Genomic DNA, 21,206 nt, shown 5'->3' on the forward strand with positions numbered 1-21,206 from the left:
TGCGGAGCACTCTGTTGGGAGGTTCGAGAAACCCATTCAGGGTTTATGCAGACTTAAAGTGCTGGCGAAGCACTTTGCTGGGTGGTTTGAGAACCCAATCGGGGTTATTGGCAAATTCCTTACAGAGAGGGAGTAGCGCAGATATTGGAACCGAAGCTGCGGGTGTTGGTCATACCCTTTGGTGAACCCGGTCCTGATCCAAATTCTAGGGCTATCCTGTCCTGACTGTCCATGAGCTGTACCTGCTCGCCTACTGGCATCTAAGTTCTTGAGGGTCCTTTCCCGTCTTTCCAAACTGACCCGTGGCCAGGGTTGGTCTTCACTCCATCCTAGGTAAATATAAAGTCTGTGTGGGTGATTGTTTAGCTATACTTGCATTCCTAACTCTTGAATAATTGTAAAGCATAATTGCATGTGTTCCTTTTTCTCTCCTGTCCCTTTATAAATGAGATTTCCGTGCATTATTTGTCTATTAGCATGTTCCACTTTTCAACCTACCTTTAGTCAAATGCTAACTCGTTATTTTATAGTCTATGTTCCATTCTTACCCTCCCTATAGAGAATAAGCACATCTGGATAATCCAAGTTGCATAAGTTTCATTTCCTTTTAACAGTTAGTGAATTACGAAAGTCTACTTTGATTTAGCATGTTCCCTTTCTTTACCCGCCTTTAGTGAAGTTGTGAAAGTCTGTTGATGCAAATTAGCAAGTTCCTTATTTTCTCCTTCCCTTTATTTGTTGATTTCTAAATGATTAGTATTCTCTGCCTTATTCATAGCTATACGTTATTTCTAATTCTAGTTATAGACAGTCTTACCTGTGTAAATCTTATGCTCATGACATATGATGATGATGATGATTAGATAAAGGTTTTCAAAACTTCCCGAGTCTGTGGTTATTATAAAGAGTGCAAATAGATATTGTATTGTGATGAATGCTTATCTTTTCAGCTAGCTCCCTGATCCATTGTGATCTTAGGTACCTGTGACGAGGATTGGTAAGTCAGGTACATTGGAAATAAATAGAAAGGAACAGGGTTACTGGTAGTAGAGTGTAGGTTACCCGATTAAATAAGTGTAGTAAATAAATTATGGGCCCAAGTGTGCATGAGCGCTCTATCACTACAACGCGCCCGTTTCCATGCATGCATTACAACGCATGCGTGGTTAAGATGAATAGACGAATAGCCTTTACCACGCATACCTATACTACGAGTATGTAGTAAAGGCATGTGTGGTAAAGGCTAAAATTAAAAATGGGGGTTGTGGGGTCTCCTCCGACCAAAAAAAAACATGTGAAAAGAAAAGGGGGTTTGAGGGGCATGCACCATGTATTAAATGCTCAAGGATTTTATTTACAGATGTCGGCATAGAGTGGAAAGTGCCTGAATATTGGCTCTGTCATAGATTTAAAATTAGAAGTGTCTCGAGCCAAGGAACGCAATCGTAGCTTGCAGTTTCTTACGTCCATATCGGATTAGCACTGTTATTGTGTGACATATTCACCTCTCGCATGCTGCTACGCAACATTTTGGAGCGTGTCTTGCCTGCAAGCCACCTGGTGTGGCCGTCACTATGTGACGCAATCTAGTGACTGGAGGCGTATTACAATAGTGTGGTGAAAAAATGCTAACCACGTCACAATGAGCAAGTTCAAAAAAGATTTAACATGGACTGTAAGTAACCGCTCAACATGCAGAGCTTGTGTGGGTACTCAATGTTCAAAATTAAAAAAGAAAAGGGGACTGAGAAAACCTTTAGCAGGAATATGCCCTTACCATGCGCACATTTACAACGAAAATCGTCGTAAAAGTATGCGTGGTAAAGGAATATTCGTGGTAAAAGTTTTGTGAGGTAAGGGCATTCACTTTGCAACGCATGCCTGGTAAAGGCATGCGTTGCAACGGAATGCGTTGTAACATCATACAACCGGGTGGAGTGGTGTGCCTGCCACTCCCGAGTGTGCAAAGACTGTTTGGTCGGCCCCCTGGAGCCGCCCAAATCAGTCATGCACACTCTGCCCTTCTGCATGTAGGCTGCATTGCAGACTGCAGAGAGAAGATGGCCTCCCCATAAGCCGCCGGCTGGGCGGTGTCCTGACCAATCACAACCCTGCTTGCAGCATTTTCATTGGCTTAGGGAGTGAGCCTGGCTGCCTGCTTCTGCTTCTTGTTCCTGTGAGAAGGACAGCAGAGAAGACGCATGACCCGGCCGGCGGAAAGATAAGTTGAATTATTTAAAGAAAAAAAAATTACCCCCTGCGTGAACCCCCTCCCTGCGCGACCCCCCTCCCCCCGAGCGCGAGGCATGCTGCCGTGGCTGGCCAGTGAGCTGCAGCTGCTGTGTTACAGTATTGAAAACGCACATCACTAACCCTGAATATTAGATAGAAGCACATTTAGAATTTGAAGTGACCTGGTCAAAGAGGCATGAAAGAGCTGAAATAGAATCATAAATTCAAAGCCGTTCCGAACAGGGTCCCCAAAAATACGCTTGGTGCAGGCTCCCCAGAATTCTCAAGATGTCCCTGCGTGTGCAGATTAGGAGAGTGCGTCAGCAGACACGCCCTCTGGCGGTGACGGAAGGAACGAGCTTCAGGTATGTTTTAAGTGGGTTTCCAAGCTGTTAGGGGCAAGGATGCTTCTGTAGAAAGGCCTCATTGGGTTGGAAATGATTGGTCAGTGCCGAGTACTGAATATATTAAGAAATGTATCGAACACAGATTTTCCCTTTGAGATCATTTGTCTGGAATCACAGAATCAAGATGAAACATTATTCTTTTTAAATTAAGTTTAAATGTTAGAGCTACAATGAGACATCAGATCAATGGCAGGGATGTTCCATTGTGTTTTGAAGAATATATTTCAATAGTTATCCCTGGTGAGAATACTCTCGATCGAGACAGGGGAGGGCTGCAAGACGTGCTCAGCCAACGTGAAAGAGTATCTGGCGCTTGAATCTAATGCAAGTCTGCCCCCTAGTGCCCTTCAGCGGCACGACTCCCGGAGTCATTTTAAGAGCTGTGGTGAGCGCACAGCCTCCTGGCGGCCTTCAAGTTACGAATAATTTTACCTAAGTGGCGGCTCCTCCTCCAAGGCGGAGGAGCGTCACCCACTGCTTTTAGGCAGTGCTAAGGAAAAAGAAAATGAAAATAACTTGTTATTATCACGTTATTGTTTCCAGGTTATTTGTGGGCCGGCAGGGCTGCTCTGCTCTCAGAGCATTGCAGGGGAGGAGTGGTTTTCCCACTCCAAGAGCTCATGAATGCTTGGCCGGCCCATGACCGGCCAAACATTCATGCATGCTTTGCATGTTCACCACCATGCCTCATTGCAGCCTGCATGGAGACCATGCCTGGGCCCGCAATCTCCATCTGAGCGCCGCCCCATGGCGCTCAGACCACTCACAGCGCTGCGTTGCTGCACTGCTGCACTGTGATTGGTCAAGGGAGCCAGGGTGCTTACCAATCATAACGCTGCATTGCAGCATTGTGATTGGTCAAGGGAGCCAGGGTGCTTACCAATCCTAACGCTGCATTGCAGCATTGTGATTGGTCGGGGAAGCCTGGGTGCGCTTCCTTGTTACTGTTCGACCCGAGTTTGATGAAGGAGGGACGGAGCAGAGACGCGTGACGTGGCGAGAAGGTAAGTGGGGTTTTTTTGTTAGTTTTTTTTAGCTTTCACTTCCACTTCTCCACCCACCCCCTGCCCTGCCTCCCCCAATCCGTGCTGGCTACCACTGCTAAAGATTACACATAGGTTAAAACACACTTTATTTGGACCTTGCCAGGGGACAATACCGTCGTAAGGGCATAAGAGGGTGCACTTTGTGCTGAGAAAATATTACTAAGTGCTGGGAGTAAGTTGGAGAAATATCCTACCCAGGCGCACATTTAGCACAACCAGCTGCCTGCGCTCACTGTTCGTGTTCTGCTGCATTTAGTGCAATTTCTGAGCAAAAAATGCATCCTGGCATCCATTTCCGACACCAGGGTGTATTTTTGCACTAGGAAATAGCTTTAAACACAGAATTACCCTCCTCACATAATTCTGTGTAATCTCAAGGAAGTTTTTGAAAATTCTGCATTTATTTATTTGATTTATTTGTGGGTTTGTACCGCGCTTGAATAGACTCCCAAAGGAGTATCTCTGCGCCCAATTCGCATGATTTCACTACACACAATTATGCAAGTTACGCCCACCCCTAACCATAAGCCGATCGGGTGCGCTGACCCATTTTTAACCAGTCTTACAACCAACAGTCACCATAAACCCAAGGGTTGGTCTTTCCCACTCACCCCCAAATAGGACCATGAGCTCGGGGTAGGACTTGCACAATGCCAAGCAATCCACAGACCGCCATGAGCTCAGTGGGTTGGGGCTAGGTCAAGTGTGCAACATGGAAATATAAAAATCACAGTAAAAGCCCAAGTAGATTCTGACCTATTGTGCCACCCAGTGTGGACGCTCACCTTCTCCACTGGGGTGTTGTTTTCACCCGGGACGGGGATTTTCTTGGACCCATTCCGGTGCCGGCTGAGTCGGCGGCAGACCTTATCCCGGAGTTGGGTGGCGTAGCCGATGTGCTCGTAGATGGGGTTGGTGGTCATTTTGGCAATGTACTCAGAGGCCTTGGTTTCTATATACAGCATGATCAGTCCATCCGTCACCAGGTCATGAATCGACTCGAAGCGCTTCTCGCCCACAAAGTGTTTCCCATCGTAGAATAAGCGGTAGTTCAAGGTTTGATGTCCAAACCTGGGGTCAAGAAAGACAAGCACCTGAGAAATATGAACCCACCTGAGAGCCATGGCCTGAAAGCACAACTGCTATGGTGTCTGCATTTCATACTCCAACAAATAACATACAATCATTTATAACTTCTGTCAGGACATCCCTACAGCTGCAATCCATTAATGTAAGACTAGTTAGCATATCCCATTACAACAAGGCACTCTTGATTATCTTTTTAAAATGCACAATGTTTTTTTTTTCTCAAACAAGAAACTGAGGAAAAGTTATTAACCCCTCCCATGCTCATGACGAGCTCAGCTCGTCATGAGCCACTGTGGCCGTGTGCTCATGACAAGCTGAGCTCGTCATGACCGTTGCACCGTGCCCACGCAGGGATAATTCCCCTGCTGTGCTAGGCGTTCCATTGGAACGGGCGTGGTCATGACGAGCTCAGCTCGTCATAAGCACATGGCCACCGTGGCTCATGACGAGCTGAGCTCGTCACGAGCACCGGGTTGCTGTGCGCGCCCCTCCTCCCCCCAGCACAGCAGGGGAATTAGCCCCGCAGGGAAGGGGTTAAAGACTGTGAGCATCTCTGAATAAACAGAATGACTAAGCACTCTCTCTTGACAGTGCTTAATTTGAGCCTATGGTTTCCGATGCTGGCACCCACACTTAGTTGTCAACAATTCACTGCGGCCACAAGGTGGCACTGTCTGGCTAATTTAGAGATGACCACAGCGACAGTTATTTATTGATTGAATATACATTAAAAAATGATTTTGCCTACTGCCCAAGCCAATCTTTTAGCTTAGGGGATCCTGAAAATGTTTGAATTGTCACACTTGTAGCAGTGTGATGATTAACAGTTGTGTTGTTGCTATCCTTGGCATGACTGGGAGGGGTGATGTATGGTACAAGCTGCAGTGGCCTCCTGCAAGAACCCTAGCACTTATTGTTTTTTTAACAGATTAAGCTCTGCTTCTTGGATACTCCCTGATGCACCCAGACAGAGGTGGGCGAAACTGCAGACTCTTTTTTGTGATGAGTGTAAAGTTTTCAAGAAAATTAGGTGAAATTACTCATATTGTGCAAACTTTACTTGGCCGGTATCTCATGTAACAAGCATTAGCAATGCAATAGGTCTCACATTTTTTTGAGTTAGAGCTATTGGCATAGCTCAGCAGTTACTGGACAGAAAGGGCCACTTTGCAGGTGTCGAACAGAGCACTGCTCCGGGAAACGGCCTGAAAACCTAAAACAATGTTGATAGCTTACAAAAAAAAGCAGATCAGAATGACCAGGAGGAACCGCGGATGTTTTGGGATGGCCAACGCAAACAAACAATAAGTGAAATCGCCTGGGCGTGGCCCAAGCATGCAAAGGCGGGCGAATGCGACCCAATGCACCAATAAAAAGACATATTTCTAAATGGCACAACAACTAACAAATGGCAGTTCATTGGAATGCCAAAAGCCGATAGAGGAGATAACAACAGGTCTTGCAGACAGCACATGCGCACTGCCTGGGCTCGACCTGAAAATAACAGCATCTCTAGCAATCAGATGCCAGGCAGGTGCTGGCAGGAGTCCGGTTCAAATAGAAAATGTTTCTTCGTCTAGGTTTTGTTTCTGCGATATCGTTCCTGCTTGAACAAGTCACTCACAGCCAAAAACCTTGATCAGGTGGTCATAAAAAGTGCAATGTGAAATATGTGTATTTCGCCCACGTAAGAAAATGTGTCTCAGTCGTAATCCATAGATGCATTACGTCATGACTGCATGGCCAGCATCTCTCCCCTAAAGAGCGCCCTGTATATTGGCATTACGTTGTTTCAGAGGTTAGGCTCTGTTCCTCCTCCTTCACACAGGACCATGTTAGAGGGACACGAGGTGCTAGACCTAAATCCCAGAGCCTCTCTGGCAGATATGGATACCAGACAGTTAGGGGTTTTCAGGGAGTTTGGGACTTCAAGGCCCTAGCACAGAAGCAACACAAGAGGAATTTTAGTAACAGGCGTTGCAGAATAGCAGTAAGGCACCCTCACCCTTGGTGACAAAAATCAACTCTGAAACCATGAACGGTGTGACCTGAGTGATGGCTCATCTTCAATGAACGGTGTGACATGAGTCATAGCTGAAGACATGATCCGGTGGGATGTGAATCACTCCGTGCAAAGTCAGTACTATGTGAGAACTTGGAGACCCGGGGTAACTGAGCAACCCTTGTGACCAGTAGTGTTGTTGGTCTGAGGTTCTGTAAAATCTGCCTTGTCCTGTTATATTATAGTTCCGTCACGATTTAGGTGATGTCGTACCGTACGTAGCAAGTACGGCTAATTTGGAGTGAATTTGTCATGTTAACTAGCGAGTTCATTACGTATTCAGAGACTTTGTCTCGAATATGGGTTCCATTTTGTTTGTGCCTCCATTTTGGTGTTGCCATCACGTAGGCCCATGGAGGTAACTAGACGAACGAAGTTTCATGGGCTTCGTTGTTCATGCACTTATTAACTAAGCCTTTCCTTGACTCTAAGGTGCATTGTAAGGAACTGACCTCTTTATCTGAAACTGACCCTTTGCGAGGCCAATTTCCTTGGTTGATTGCTATCTGAGATTGCAAGTCAAAGTTCAGGACATCGTCAACTTTTAGCTTTTCTACACATTCTTTATCTTGCTCGTTATCTATCATTGTTTCCCTTTTTTATGTTCCTTCGTTACATGCATTGTGCTTTCAATTATGGGTTTGTCCGGCTTGTGGAAATTGAATTTGGGACATCCTAATAATTAACTTGTGGGGTTGGTACAATGTAAAGTGAGCCTTTTTGGAATGTGATAATGTATAGAAATGTGTTTCTATTGGTCAGAATTTGCTGCAGTGGGTGTCCATTTGTAATGTGAATATTGTGTATAAATACTGATGTCTTGCTCTACAAAATTGAGCAGTTTCTTGAGTTGTACACCGTGTTGTGTTTCTGGGATTACTGCTACTAGGTGCAGCTAATAAATTTGATCTCTGACGCCACCTAGAAGTATTCCGTGTCTCTGTTTGCCAAGACAGGAGAACCCGAAGACTATGGGTGTGTCCCTGGCGCCGCTGGATTCTAAAAACCCGGTTCTTCAGGTCCTTGAACCCCCGAACTCAGACACTGCGGCAGCGCACCGAGCTCCCAAGAGCCTTCAGTTTAGACCTTCAATATCTGGCTGACAGGGTCAGTTTGTTTTTCGATCCAGTGACGGGCGGCCGAAACCATCTGCTGCTTAAGGTCAAAGTGGTACCTAAACAATTGAGGGAACCAATTTACAGGGGCGGCTCCATTCACGTGTGCGGAGGAGCGTCACTCCACTGCTTTCATGCAGTGCGAGAAGCAGAAACATAAAATAGTAATAACTATAGTTTTATGTTTCTGGTTCTCGCACTGCGAGAAAGCAGAACCGAATGGTTTGGTTGCGGGTGGGCAGGGCTGCTCTACGAGTAGGGCAGGGGAGGAGTGGTGTGCCCACTCCTGAGTGCACATGACTGGTTTGGTCGGCCCTCTGTGGCTGACCAAACCAGTCATGCACACGCTGCCCTTCTCCATGTAGGCTGCTATGCAGGGACTAATGTCCCGGACATTAGTCCCTGGCTGGGTGGCGTCCCGACCAATCACTAGGGCTGGGCGGAATTTGCGAAGTCCCGCTACGCAAAGCTCAGCGAAACGGTGAAAAATCTCAGTGAGCATGCAGAGTTCAGCAAACACTCGGAATTGCATGTTCCACCCGGTCGCAATGCTTTTTTCGCGTTCGCGAACGCTGTTTGCCAGCTCGGGGGAAAGCTGGGGGGAAAACGCAAACAGGCAAAAAATTCTGCGAAGTAGCGGATCGCAGAATTTTTGGCAATTCCGCATTCTCAGTGGAACGCGAAATTACCCAAATTTCCAAAATTCCGCTAGCGAAACAGAATTTACCGCCCAGGCCTACCAATCATAACGCTGATTGCAGCACTGATTGGCTTAGGGGTGGGAGCCTGGCTGCCTGGTTCCTGCTCTTTCGGGAGGCAGGAGAGGAGCAGAGACGACACGGGACCTGAACAGCGGGAAAGTAAGCTTATTATTTTTATTAATAAATTAAACCCACTCCCTGCGCGACCCCTGCATCCCCACCTGCATGTCATGCCGTCCATGACTAGAACCAAACCCTACCAGGAGCATCTTACAGGTGATGCCGTCAGTGTGCGTGTGAGAGGGGGGGGGGCGAGACATAGAGAGAGACAGACAGGGAGAGAGAAAGAGAGAGAGAGAGACAGAAGGGGGAGACAGAGAGGGGGGAGAGAGAAAGAAGGAGGGAGAGAGACAGAGAGATAGAGGTGAGAGACAGAGAGAGAGCGAGAGAGAGAAAGAGAGAGAGAGAGAGAGAGAGAGAAAAAGAAAGAAAGAGGGAGAGGGAGAGAGAGAGACGTAAGCCACACACAGCTCCTGCCTGGAGATTTGTGACACACCTCTACACAGAAACACATGCAGAATGCATCACACTGAAGAAATAAGAGGCAAGCCAGCATCACACACACACCACACACACACACACACATGCACATATACCACACACACAAAGTTACATACACGCTTGCACACACAGACACCCCACACATACCACACACACAAAGGTACATACATACATGCTCATGCACACACACATACATATGTAGATACATACATGTGTGCACACACATACCACTCACACACAAACATACATGCATACATGCACATGCACACGTAGATACATACACCCATGCGCACACACACACACACACACAAACTTACATACATTAACACACACAAACACACATACACACATGTAGATACCTACACATGTGTGCACATACACACACAAATGTACATAAACATACCACACACACACACACACACACATAGATACATAAACACACACACAAACATACATGTATGTGCACACACATGTAGGGACATACAGATGCGCACACACACACAAATGTACATACATACACGCACGCATACACCCAAACATACACACTCACTCACAATGTTGTACTAACCACACTCCACTAGTCCATCACTACACAGGACAAGTGCTGCACAGGGACACACCTGAGGGCTAACGTGTAAGTGCCGGGCTGTCGCTGGCTCTCCCGGATGAGGTAGGCGCCCTCCATTCCGGCCAGAAGCTCGTCTACCTCGTCTCTGGAAATAATCCCGTGGAACCTGAAGGAAGGAAGGAGGAAGGTTAGAAACAAGAAGAAGGCTGAGCCATCCCCTCAAACATAAGTGACTGCAGAGTTAACAAAGGCAACCCTTTGTTCGTCTGGCCCCAGAGCCCAATAACAGCAGAGCCTCAGAGGAGGGACACCTGAGAATGATACACAGGACACAAACTTAGCATTATGTAAAACATGCTACCTAATAAGACCAGTGACTTAGGGGGAAATGAGATTCCAGAAGCAAAGACAAAAGAAGACATAAAATCCCTTTGCGTAGACTTCAGTGGGTCTCTTAGATATTTAGAAAGACCAACATATAATGCAGTAGCGGCTGGCAGGAAATGAGGGTGGAGAGGCGGGGCAGGGTGGGGGGAGCTCGGGACTAAATAAAATAGGGAATAAACTCTTACCTCTATCGCCGTCCACATTTTCTTCTGCTTCTCTGCGAGTCTTCGAACCAGGAAGCACCCAGGCTTCCCTCAGCCAATCACATCGCTGCAATGCAGTGTTGTGATTGGCTCCACTAAGCCAATCATAATGCTTCAATGCAGCGCAGTGATTGGTCTGAGCGGTGTGGATCAGCGCTCAGTTGGGGACTGGGGTCTTTGCATGTTTCCCACATGGCTGTGTAATGCACTTGGTGGTGAACATACAAAGCATGTATGACTGTTTGGCCTGGCCAAGTGGCCTGCCAAACAGTCATGCACACTTGAAGTGTGCAAACCACTCCACCCCCTGTGCCTCCAGCTCTGCTACGCCCTAACCCATCCCGGAACATGAGAAAAAGAAAACAAAAATAACTGTGTGTTAGACGGACCGGGAAGGTCGGCCGAGATTACGGGGAGAGGTCTCCGGGGAGAGCCGCCTCCAACGACTGTACAGACAAGTAACTTCCCCCCCACAGACGGACACCACACAAGACTGAAGGTTAACGAGACTTTATATGCAATTCCTAGGTTACGAGGGTATGATACAAGGAGGTCTGGACTCAGGGGTCCCCTCGGTTCAAGTCTTTGGCTGAGGAAAGGGGTAGCGGGACAGTCTTAATTACCAATGAGTACGAAGTAGCTCTCAATCCTCGAGCTCGGCGTTGAGATGATCGGGCCGTGGAGGAGCCAAGCAGGTCCCGGTGAAAGGTGACGGTTACAACGGTCCGCGGCCACGCCAGCAGGTCCCGACGACGATGAAGACTGTAGGTTACGACGGCTGTGGCAGCGCCAACAGGCAGGATGATGGTGCACAGGACAGAGCTACGGCAGCGCCAGTAGTCCGTCCAGGATGAGTTCCTCTTTACGTCTCTCGACTCCAAGATACAACTGCCTTCCTGCTCTGGAGCTGCCCCAGTTATAGGGCTGGCGTGCTTTGATGTCCGGACCCTCGCACTTGGAGGTCGGGAGGTCCGGGATGAGGGAGTCCAGACACCCAGCAGGGGGGTGGAGCCAGCGCCCGGGGAGGTGATGGGCGAGCGGCACTTGGCGGGGGAGAGCCATCGGCACCTCTTTCTCCCATTGACTTGCCAAGTAGCCCGCTCACCTCCTGGGTGGAGGGTGGTGCCGGAATGTCTGAGGCCGGGCTAGGCCCAGGGTTGAGGTCGATCGGGGGCCAGGCGGCCTCGTGATGAAGTGTCCAAGATGGCGGCCCAGGCGGGGCGCGTGGGCCGGCAGTGGATCGGGCCCACGAGGTCGATATGGTTGAAGGCAGGGGTCCCTGAGGGGACGGAGGACGTGCAATGGTGGTGTGCGGTACTTGCGTGACCGGGCTCGGGCCTGGTCGAGCCGGGGGAGAGTGGCCCGTCACGTGGCCTGTCCAACATGCGTCCCCCCCAGCTGAAGGCGGGGAGAGCTACCCATCCTCTTGGGGACTCTCCTCGTCGAGGCGGAAAAACCGGGACAGGCCGTCTGCGTTGGCGTGATCGGGCCCAGGCCGGTGTTCGACTGTGAAGTCCATACCTTGCAAGGAGATGGACCAGCGTAGCAACTTTGGGTTTTCCCCCCGCATATGCATCAGCCACTGCAGGGGTCGGTGGTCGGTCTGCACCCGGAAGTGGGTGCCAAAAAGGTAGGGCCGGAGCTTCTTGAGGGCCCATACCACCGCGAAGGCTTCCCTCTCTATGGTGCTCCAGCGTTGCTCCCGTGGTAGGAGTCTCCGGCTGATGAAGGCCACCGGTTGATCGAGGCCTTCGGTGTTCACTTGAGACAGGACCGCCCCAATGCCCTGGTCGGAGGCGTCCGTCTGGACGATGAACTCCCGGCTGTAGTCGGGGGCCTGGAGCACAGGGGCGGAACACATGGCGGCCTTCAACTGTTCGAATGCCGTTTGACACTCTGAGGTCCAGTTCACTTTCTTGGGCTGATTCTTTGACGTGAGTTCTGTGAGAGGCCCCACTATGGTACCATAGTCTTTTACGAACCTTCGGTAATAGCCCGTGAGGCCCAGGAAGGCTCGTACCTCGGTTTGGGTGATAGGGGGCTGCCAGTTCTGGATGGCGGCAATTTTCAGCTGTAGAGGGGCCACTAGGCCGCTTCCCACCTGGTGTCCGAGGTAGGTCACAGACCCTTGTCCAATTTGACACTTGCTGGCCTTGATCGTGAGGCCAGCTCGCTGAAGGGCTTGCAGCACTGCTCGGAGGTGGTGAAGGTGCTCGGTCCAATGGTGGCTGTACACAGCGATGTCGTCGAGGTAGGCGGCGCTGAACCCTTCGAGCCCCGCCAGGACCTGATTGACGAGCCGTTGGAAAGTCGCTGGGGCATTCTTCATGCCGAAGGGCATGACCGTAAAATGGTAGTGGCCATCGGGGGTGGAGAAGGCAGAACGTTCTTGTGCTCGGGGGGTGAGGCCGATCTGCCAATAACCTGCTGTCAGGTCGAAGATGCTGAGGAAGCGGGCAGCTCCCATTCGGTCGACCAGTTCATCTGCCCGGGGGATGGGGTGTGCGTCCGTTTTGGTGACTTCATTCAGGCCCCGGTAGTCGACGCAGAACCGGAGCTCTGGTGTGGCTCCGGGGGCGGCTGCTTTGGGGACCAGTACGACCGGGCTGGCCCATGGACTGTCTGAGGGCTCGATGACCCCGAGCGTGAGCATTTTGGCCACTTCCGCCTGGATGCAGGCCCGTACCCGATCAGGTACGCGGTAGGCCCGGTGGCGGATAGGAGAGCTGTCGCCGGTGTCCACATCGTGCACACACCAGGAAGTGACACCTGGGGTGAGGGAGAACAGACTGGCGAACTGTGACAGGAGGGCTTGGCACTCTTGGCGTTGTTCTCTGGTGAGGGTCTCCGAGAGTCGGACCCCATCCACGGAGCCGTCCTGCTCCTGGGTCCGCAGGAGGTCAGGGAGAGGTTCGGAGTCGTCTTCAACCCCATTGTCTGTGGCCATCAGTAGGCTGAGTTCTGTTCGTGCAAAGTGGGGTTTCAGTCTGTTGGTGTGGAGAACTCGGAGTGGGTTCCGGGAGGACTCCATATCGATCAGATAGGTGGCAGGGCCCTTGCGCTCGATTACCTTGAAGGGCCCCGTCCATTTGTCTTGGAGAGCGCATGGCTCCGTGGGGGACATTACCCATACCTGTTGTCCCGGTTCGAATTCAATGGATGAGGCGTTCTGGTCATACCATTTTTTCATGTCCTCTTGACTGGCCTCTAGGTTGGTTTTTGCTAGGTCTCTGAACCGCCGGGACTGGTTGCGGAGGGTGAGGAGGTACCGGAAGACATCTGGAGGGTTCTTGGCCGGAGGCATCTCCCAGCCTTCCTTGATCAGGCTGAGCGGCCCCCGCACTGGGTGCCCGTATAGCAGTTCAAATGGGCTGAAGCCTAGGGATTTCTGTGGGACCTCTCGGTAGGCGAAGAGGAGGCACGGTAGCAGCACATCCCACTGGCGACGGAGGGGCTCTTCCAATCCCCCGATCATCCCTTTTAGCGTGCGGTTGAACCGCTCAACAAGTCCGTTCCCTTGGGGGTGATAGGGGGTCGTGAATCGGTAGGTGACCCCACACTGTTGCCAGAGGGATTTCATGTATTTAGAGATAAAGTTCGTGCCTCTGTCGCTGACGACTTCTCGGGGGAACCCTACACGGGAGAAGATCCCCATCAGGGCCCGGCCGACCACTGGGGCTGTCACGGTCCGGAGAGGGACAGCCTCAGGGTAGCGGGTGGCGTGGTCCACTAGCACCAGGATGAAGCGATGGCCTTGTTTCGTACGCGGGTCCAGGGGTCCCACAATGTCTATTCCGACCCTCTCAAATGGGGTCGTGACTACTGGAAAAGGTTGCAAGGGGGCCTTTAGTTTGCGGCCGCTCTTCCCACTGGCTTGGCACGTGGGGCAAGATCGGCAATGCTGGTGCACATCGTTTCTCATTTTGGGCCAGAAGAAGTGGGTCACTAGGCGACTGTAGGTCTTATCTTGTCCCAGGTGCCCTGCCAGGGGGACATCGTGGGCCAGGTTTAGCAGAAAGTCTCTGAAGCGGAGGGGCACTACTAGTACTCGGTTGGCCCCCAGCTCGGCGATTCTTTGCTCGCTGTACAATAGATCACTGTCCCAGTAGACCCAATGAGTTCCGGAGGTATCCCCTGCGCTTTGGGCGAGCGCTTGTTGGCGAAGTCCCTCTAGGGAGGGACAGGTCTTCTGTTCCTGGCGAAATTGTTCTTGGGTGGGCCCCCCCTCTTGGGCCCACTGGTCAAGGTTAGCGAGGTCGGAAGGCTGAGCAGGTTCGAGGGGGGTGTCATGGTCGGAGGTCTCGGCTGGGGCGACCGGAGGCGGTGGCGCCGGCCATTCTGGTTCTTCCGGGTGATGGTTGGCACGGGCGGCCATGGACCGGGTGGTGACGCACGCCCAGTCCGGGACGCCTAACATCCCCAAGTGTTCTTTTCGCTCCACGGCTGCCCACGGGGAGCTCTCTAGGTCATTTCCGAGGAGGCAGTCCACGGGGGCGTCGTCTCGGACCGTCACCTTCAACAGGCCGGAGACCCCTCCCCACTCAAAGGGGACGCAGGCCATCCGACACAGACTTTCCGAGTTGTCGGCTGATCGCACAGGGCAGAGAATGTTCGGTAGATATTGTTCTGGGGTCACCAGGTGACAGCGGACGGCTGTCACACTGGCCCCGGTGTCCCGAAGGGCTTCGGCCCGTTGTCCATTGATGCTCACCCATTGGCTGTACTTCTGGGTGTTAGCGGGTAGGGGGACCCGCGGGACCATGTCTCTTCCCCCTAAGCACGCGAGAGTCATGGCGGCTGGCTCCCACTCCTGATACTCTTGCTCGCCTGTTTCTTGTTCCTCGGAGATCTGTTCTTCCCCTAGTGCCGCGGCGGCCACTTGGCGGGGTTTTGGACTCTGATACTGCGGGCAGCTTGGGTCGTTTGCATAGTGGCCGACTCGTTGGCATCGGTGGCACGTGACATTGGCTCTGTACCCCGGTCGCGCCGGGGTGCTGCCCCGGTTGGCCGGGGGGGTGGTGCTGGTAGCGGGGGCGGCCGGAGTGTTGTCTCTTCCTCGTCCTTGGCCCCCTCCTCCTCCTCTGGGTCGGTAGTGACCATTGTTGTTCCTGCTCTGCTCGTAGGACCCGTTCCGGCCCACTCTGGTGATCTCCCACCGGTCAGCTTCGGCTGCGAGCTGCCGGGGATCGGTTAACTTGCTGTCGAGGAGGTGTTGGCGTAGTTCAATGAAGCAATTGTTGGACAGATGCTCCCATACCATCAGATTGAACAGCTGCTCGTAGGTCGTGACGTTGTTTCCTTTGATCCAGCCTTCGAAAGCTCGGCTAAAGTACGTGACATAGTCCACCCAAGTTGTACCCGGGATGCGTGTGCAGTCTCGGAACCTCTGACGGTACATCTCGGGCGTGAGGCCATAGCGGGTGAGGAGGGCCGCTTTCATATGGTCGTAGGAGGTCATCTGGTGGTCTGGGAGCTGTAACAGGGTATCGCGGCCCTCATTGAGGAATCTGCCCCATAGGCCGGCTCCCCAATCGTTTCTATCGATCCGGTGTGCAGTCATAGCGATTTCATAGGCCTTAAACCATTGCTGGATGTCGTCTTCTCGGAAATATTCTCGGACCACATCCTTGGGGATGTGTACCTTTTTCTCCGTGGTCCCTGGGGTGTGTGGTCTCTCGGGCACCCCTAACTCTTTATTCTGTTTGCGCAGGTTGATCTCGGCTAGGTTCCGTTCGTGCTCGTACGCCAGTTTCTTTTCCTCGAGCTCCCTTTGTCTCTGTTTCTCCTCTCTTTCTTCTCGGAGACGTAGGTGCTCTAAGTTGATTTTTTGTTCGGCCAATTTGAGTTCTACGTCCATCTTGAGTCGGGCCATTTCTAGCTCGTGTAGTCGGGTTTTTTCTCTTTCTTGGATTTCGTCTTGCGTGAGACCGGTTCTTTGCCCTTCAGGGGCCGTGCTGGTTTTGTTCGCGGTGCTTTGCTCAGGGGCTTCGGCATCCCTGGTCTCTGCCCAAGATTCTAGGGCATGCTTAAAATCGTCCTTGGTGCTTAGTCCGGTGGTAGCGATACCTAGTTCGATGCAGAACTGCTTTAGTTCACGATGACTGTATTCCTCCAGTTTTTCCCTTTGGAACTTCTCAGTTGATCCGCTTTCTTTAGTTGTCATTGTGGTTCGTTGTGGGGTGAGCTACTCTCTGTACGTTATGCGGTGATTCGGATCCCGTCGCTGGCCACCAATGTTAGACGGACCGGGAAGGTCGGCCGAGATTACGGGGAGAGGTCTCCGGGGAGAGCCGCCTCCAACGACTGTACAGACAAGTAACTTCCCCCCCACAGACGGACACCACACAAGACTGAAGGTTAACGAGACTTTATATGCAATTCCTAGGTTACGAGGGTATGATACAAGGAGGTCTGGACTCAGGGGTCCCCTCGGTTCAAGTCTTTGGCTGAGGAAAGGGGTAGCGGGACAGTCTTAATTACCAATGAGTACGAAGTAGCTCTCAATCCTCGAGCTCGGCGTTGAGATGATCGGGCCGTGGAGGAGCCAAGCAGGTCCCGGTGAAAGGTGACGGTTACAACGGTCCGCGGCCACGCCAGCAGGTCCCGACGACGATGAAGACTGTAGGTTACGACGGCTGTGGCAGCGCCAACAGGCAGGATGATGGTGCACAGGACAGAGCTACGGCAGCGCCAGTAGTCCGTCCAGGATGAGTTCCTCTTTACGTCTCTCGACTCCAAGATACAACTGCCTTCCTGCTCTGGAGCTGCCCCAGTTATAGGGCTGGCGTGCTTTGATGTCCGGACCCTCGCACTTGGAGGTCGGGAGGTCCGGGATGAGGGAGTCCAGACACCCAGCAGGGGGGTGGAGCCAGCGCCCGGGGAGGTGATGGGCGAGCGGCACTTGGCGGGGGAGAGCCATCGGCACCTCTTTCTCCCATTGACTTGCCAAGTAGCCCGCTCACCTCCTGGGTGGAGGGTGGTGCCGGAATGTCTGAGGCCGGGCTAGGCCCAGGGTTGAGGTCGATCGGGGGCCAGGCGGCCTCGTGATGAAGTGTCCAAGATGGCGGCCCAGGCGGGGCGCGTGGGCCGGCAGTGGATCGGGCCCACGAGGTCGATATGGTTGAAGGCAGGGGTCCCTGAGGGGACGGAGGACGTGCAATGGTGGTGTGCGGTACTTGCGTGACCGGGCTCGGGCCTGGTCGAGCCGGGGGAGAGTGGCCCTTCACGTGGCCTGTCCAACACTGTGTTATTATCGTTTTCTTTTTCCATCTCAAAGAGCAGTGGGGCGGGCCTCCTCCGCCTTAGCGGAGGAGCCGCCCCTGATATAATGAAGAACAGTAGTTGAATCATGAAAGACTAAGGAGCCGATTATGATCTCGGTCGGAAAGCCTCCTTTCAGCCATAGTAAGGCCGGCACCACACACACATGGCTGCCCACTGCTACTGAAACACCCTCCTATGAAAAACGATGGAGGTAGGGACATAGAACAAAACCTCAATAGAATATAATGTTACATTAAATTCAATTGATTAAAATATTTGGAACTATATATCATTTTAATGTAATCAAAATAAATTTCTTAAAACAAAACATATTTTTTTATTTACTTTAATAACCTTTTAGAATTTATGAATTAAGCTAATATTTGCATTTAAAATATAATGAAGTTACTTTGAATTAATTCTGTACATTGCTTTTAATAATTATTAATATATTATAAAGAACACCTTTTTGTTTATTTTTTTCCTTCATTTTAACCTTCTGAAAAATAATGCATTTCAATATGTTCAACTTTGTTACATTTTGAATTTAAAATAAGTTATTACAGCTGTTGCATTTTTTCTTTTATTCTAAATTTAAATCATATATTGATCATTTACAATACCTTTTACCATAAACATATTTTTACTATTTTTTTTAAGTTTGATAAAGTTTTTCACATTTCCTAATACTTTACCATAGGGAGACTACGGAGGTGACAGTAAGTTTTAAATTAAAAAAAGGGTATTAAAACATGTTAAAATAAAAGATATGGCTATAACCCATTCTATGTTTCTGGTTTCTTTGGCTTCAATTTCAAGACTTCTGTTACCAACTTCAGCCATGGTGGCTTGAATCTCCAATGTTCTTAAAACATGAAAGACCACCTCCTTGCCAACTTTGTCCAGCTCACCTCTGACCTCACACAAAATGCCACTCCCAAACCCCTAACCCCCTTACTACCACCCTCAGGCAGGGGAGAACACCCAACTGAAATGACCAGGCAGTCTTTTGAAAATGCCCTAGTGTTCATTCTGAAATAATCATACAAGTGTTGGAGCCCACAGGGATCACCCGTAAGTATTGATAACAGTATGACGCGGGAATCCAGAATGGAAATTATTTATCTGGCAGTGAATTTGTGGCTGAGCGTGAATTGATATGCTCTTGATTCGCAAGCGTAGGATCACAGCCTTCAGAACACGATAACAGCCAGCACGTGTTTCGCCCCATACACTTTCTCAAGGCTTCTCATATATGGCAGGCAGTGATGGGCCTGCGTGATTTAATGGCGTGGGCAGCTGCACGCAGGGTCATCTCGCCGCGTCTTTCAACAGCCCCCTCCTGCGTCCTCTGCATTCCTACGGCCGCCCTTGTCCACCTCTGTGAGAGTCTGACCGCATTTAAGGTTGTGTGATTTCACTTCTTGACATGATGTTGGAGTGAATGAGAATGTGATGTCACTTCCTGTGACGGCATCTGCAGTCAAAGACAAGTGATGTTACTTGGGCTAAGTAATAACATTGGTGAAAGGACACCGGCGACTGTGATTGGTTCACAGCATTGAGAGAAGCTCCTATGGAACTCAATGGCTTGGACAGTCAACCAATAGGCGTTGACTGACACTTGTGCTAATAATATTATTAACATATTTAATCATGTACAACACAGCAGGGAAGGAGCCAGTGAACCAGCATAAAAAAGTACTCGACCTTCATCTGACCAACTCAGAGGCAACCCACACCAAGGGTCACCTCCTGGATCCCTTATTTGCCAATCTCACAAAAATTGAAGCTCGCCCTGCACTCCCTCTCCCTTGGTCTGATCACTTCCTCATCCCTTTTATGTGGCAAATTAGCAAAGTCACTGGCCAATTGCAAACTCCTAGAGAACGGGACAGACCATGGTCCAAAATACCTTTTGAAGACTGGACACAGGAGTTGACACGATCTACCCCTCTAGCAGATCCTGATCCTGTGCTAGCCAACGATAACTTCACTAATTGGATCACCTCCACCTTGGATATAGTCGCCCCGAAGATCGACTTAAAGAGAAGAAGTACCACTTTTAAATCACCATGGTTCTCACAGGAACTCAGGAACCTTAAGAAAATCTGTAAAAGTCATGAGCGTAAATGGAGGAAAACATGGGACCCCACCACCAAGGAAGAATATAAAGCAGCGATGAGGACTTATAAAGCGGCGCGAAAAGCAGCCCAAGCCTCCTTCTTTGATAAAAAAATCAAAGCTGCTTCTAATTCTTCTCGGGAGACCTATAAAATAGTTAAAGAGCTCCTAACTATACCGAACACCCTCCCAAACCAACAACCCACAACTGACAAATGCAACCAAATAGCTTGTTTTTTCCAAAATAAAATCACCAAGATCCTACAGTCACTTCCTCCTTTAAACGATGATAACTCCCTGACCGCTTCATTAGTCTCTGTCAGTGGTCCAACATTAGACAGTTTCAGCCAACTTTCTGAGGACGACTTCTTAAAAACTCTTTCAGACTTGAAAAGTGGTTCCCCTAACGATCCTGCTCCTATCCACATTCTCAAACAGGTCGGACCCACCATCTCGCATCTGGCCACCAATCTTATTAATGCCTCGTTGAACCAGGGAGTGGTCCCTCCTGATTGGAAACATGCCATTGTTAAGGCACTTCAGAAAAAAACGGGTATGGACCCTACAGATCTGACTAACCTCCGCCCAATTTCACTCCTTCCTGGACTAAGTAAGATTGCAGAGAAGGTAGTCAACAAGCAATTGTCTGCCTTCCTTGAAACCAACAATCTCCTTCGTCCTACACAGACAGGCTTCCGTCCAGGTCAAGGGACGGAAACAGCCCTTTTGAAGGTAATTGAAGAGGCAAGATGCATCTTGGATTCGGGAGGATCAGTGTTACTGATCCTCCTGGATCTAAGCGCTGCATTTGATACGGTGGACCACAAAACCCTCATTAAGCGCCTCTTCAGTCTGGGAGTAAGGGGCACAGCCCTCTGCTGGCTCTCTTCATTCCTAAAAGATAGAACTTTTCAGGTCTGCGAAGGGAATGTGCGATCCGATACTCTCCCTCTCCAGTGTGGGGTCCCCCAGGGCTCTTCATTGAGCCCTACGCTTTTTAAAACATACATGGCCCCCCTGGATGACGTGGTCTCCCCTTTTGGGATAAAAGCCGTCACATACGCTGACGACACCCAAATGATCGTTTCATTTTCTCTGGAAGAGGATAAGGTAAAAAACCTTCATGATTGTCTAGAGGGTATTCATGCCTGGATGTCCGCCTCAAGGCTTAAGCTCAATGGCTCGAAAACTGAGCTCATGCTGTTGGGAAACAAAATATCTTCTCTTCCATCTGCCATGTGGCCAGCATGCTTAGGCCCCCTCCCTCAACCTAAGACTGAATTAAAAAGTCTGGGTTTCTGGCTCGAACAGGACCTATCCCTCAAAACGCAAGCGAAAAAAACAGCTGGCACATGTGTGGGGCTACTGCGTTCCATCAGAAAGATCCTCCCCTTACTTCCAGGACCCTCCCAGAAATTGCTTGTTCAAGGTCTAGTCCTATCAAGACT

General features: G+C 50.3%; 1 protein-coding gene across 4 annotated transcripts in view; it reads right to left on the minus strand.

Moving 5' to 3' along the window:
• The window catches only part of CHN2 (chimerin 2), a 461,718-nt gene that overhangs the window by 162,339 nt on the left and 278,173 nt on the right, over window positions 1-21,206 (minus strand). For all 4 annotated transcript variants that reach the window (XM_086942204.1, XM_086942203.1, XM_086942205.1 and 1 more), the window contains 2 exons: window positions 9,834-9,947; window positions 4,471-4,756 (listed from right to left, as the gene is read on the minus strand). In XM_086942204.1, the coding sequence (XP_086798330.1) occupies window positions 4,471-4,756; window positions 9,834-9,947 (400 nt within the window). The remainder of the gene's footprint in view (window positions 1-4,470; window positions 4,757-9,833; window positions 9,948-21,206) is intronic.

Source organism: Lissotriton vulgaris, chromosome 10 (genome assembly GCF_964263255.1).
Source record: "Lissotriton vulgaris chromosome 10, aLisVul1.2, whole genome shotgun sequence".
Taxonomy (NCBI): domain Eukaryota; kingdom Metazoa; phylum Chordata; class Amphibia; order Caudata; family Salamandridae; genus Lissotriton; species Lissotriton vulgaris.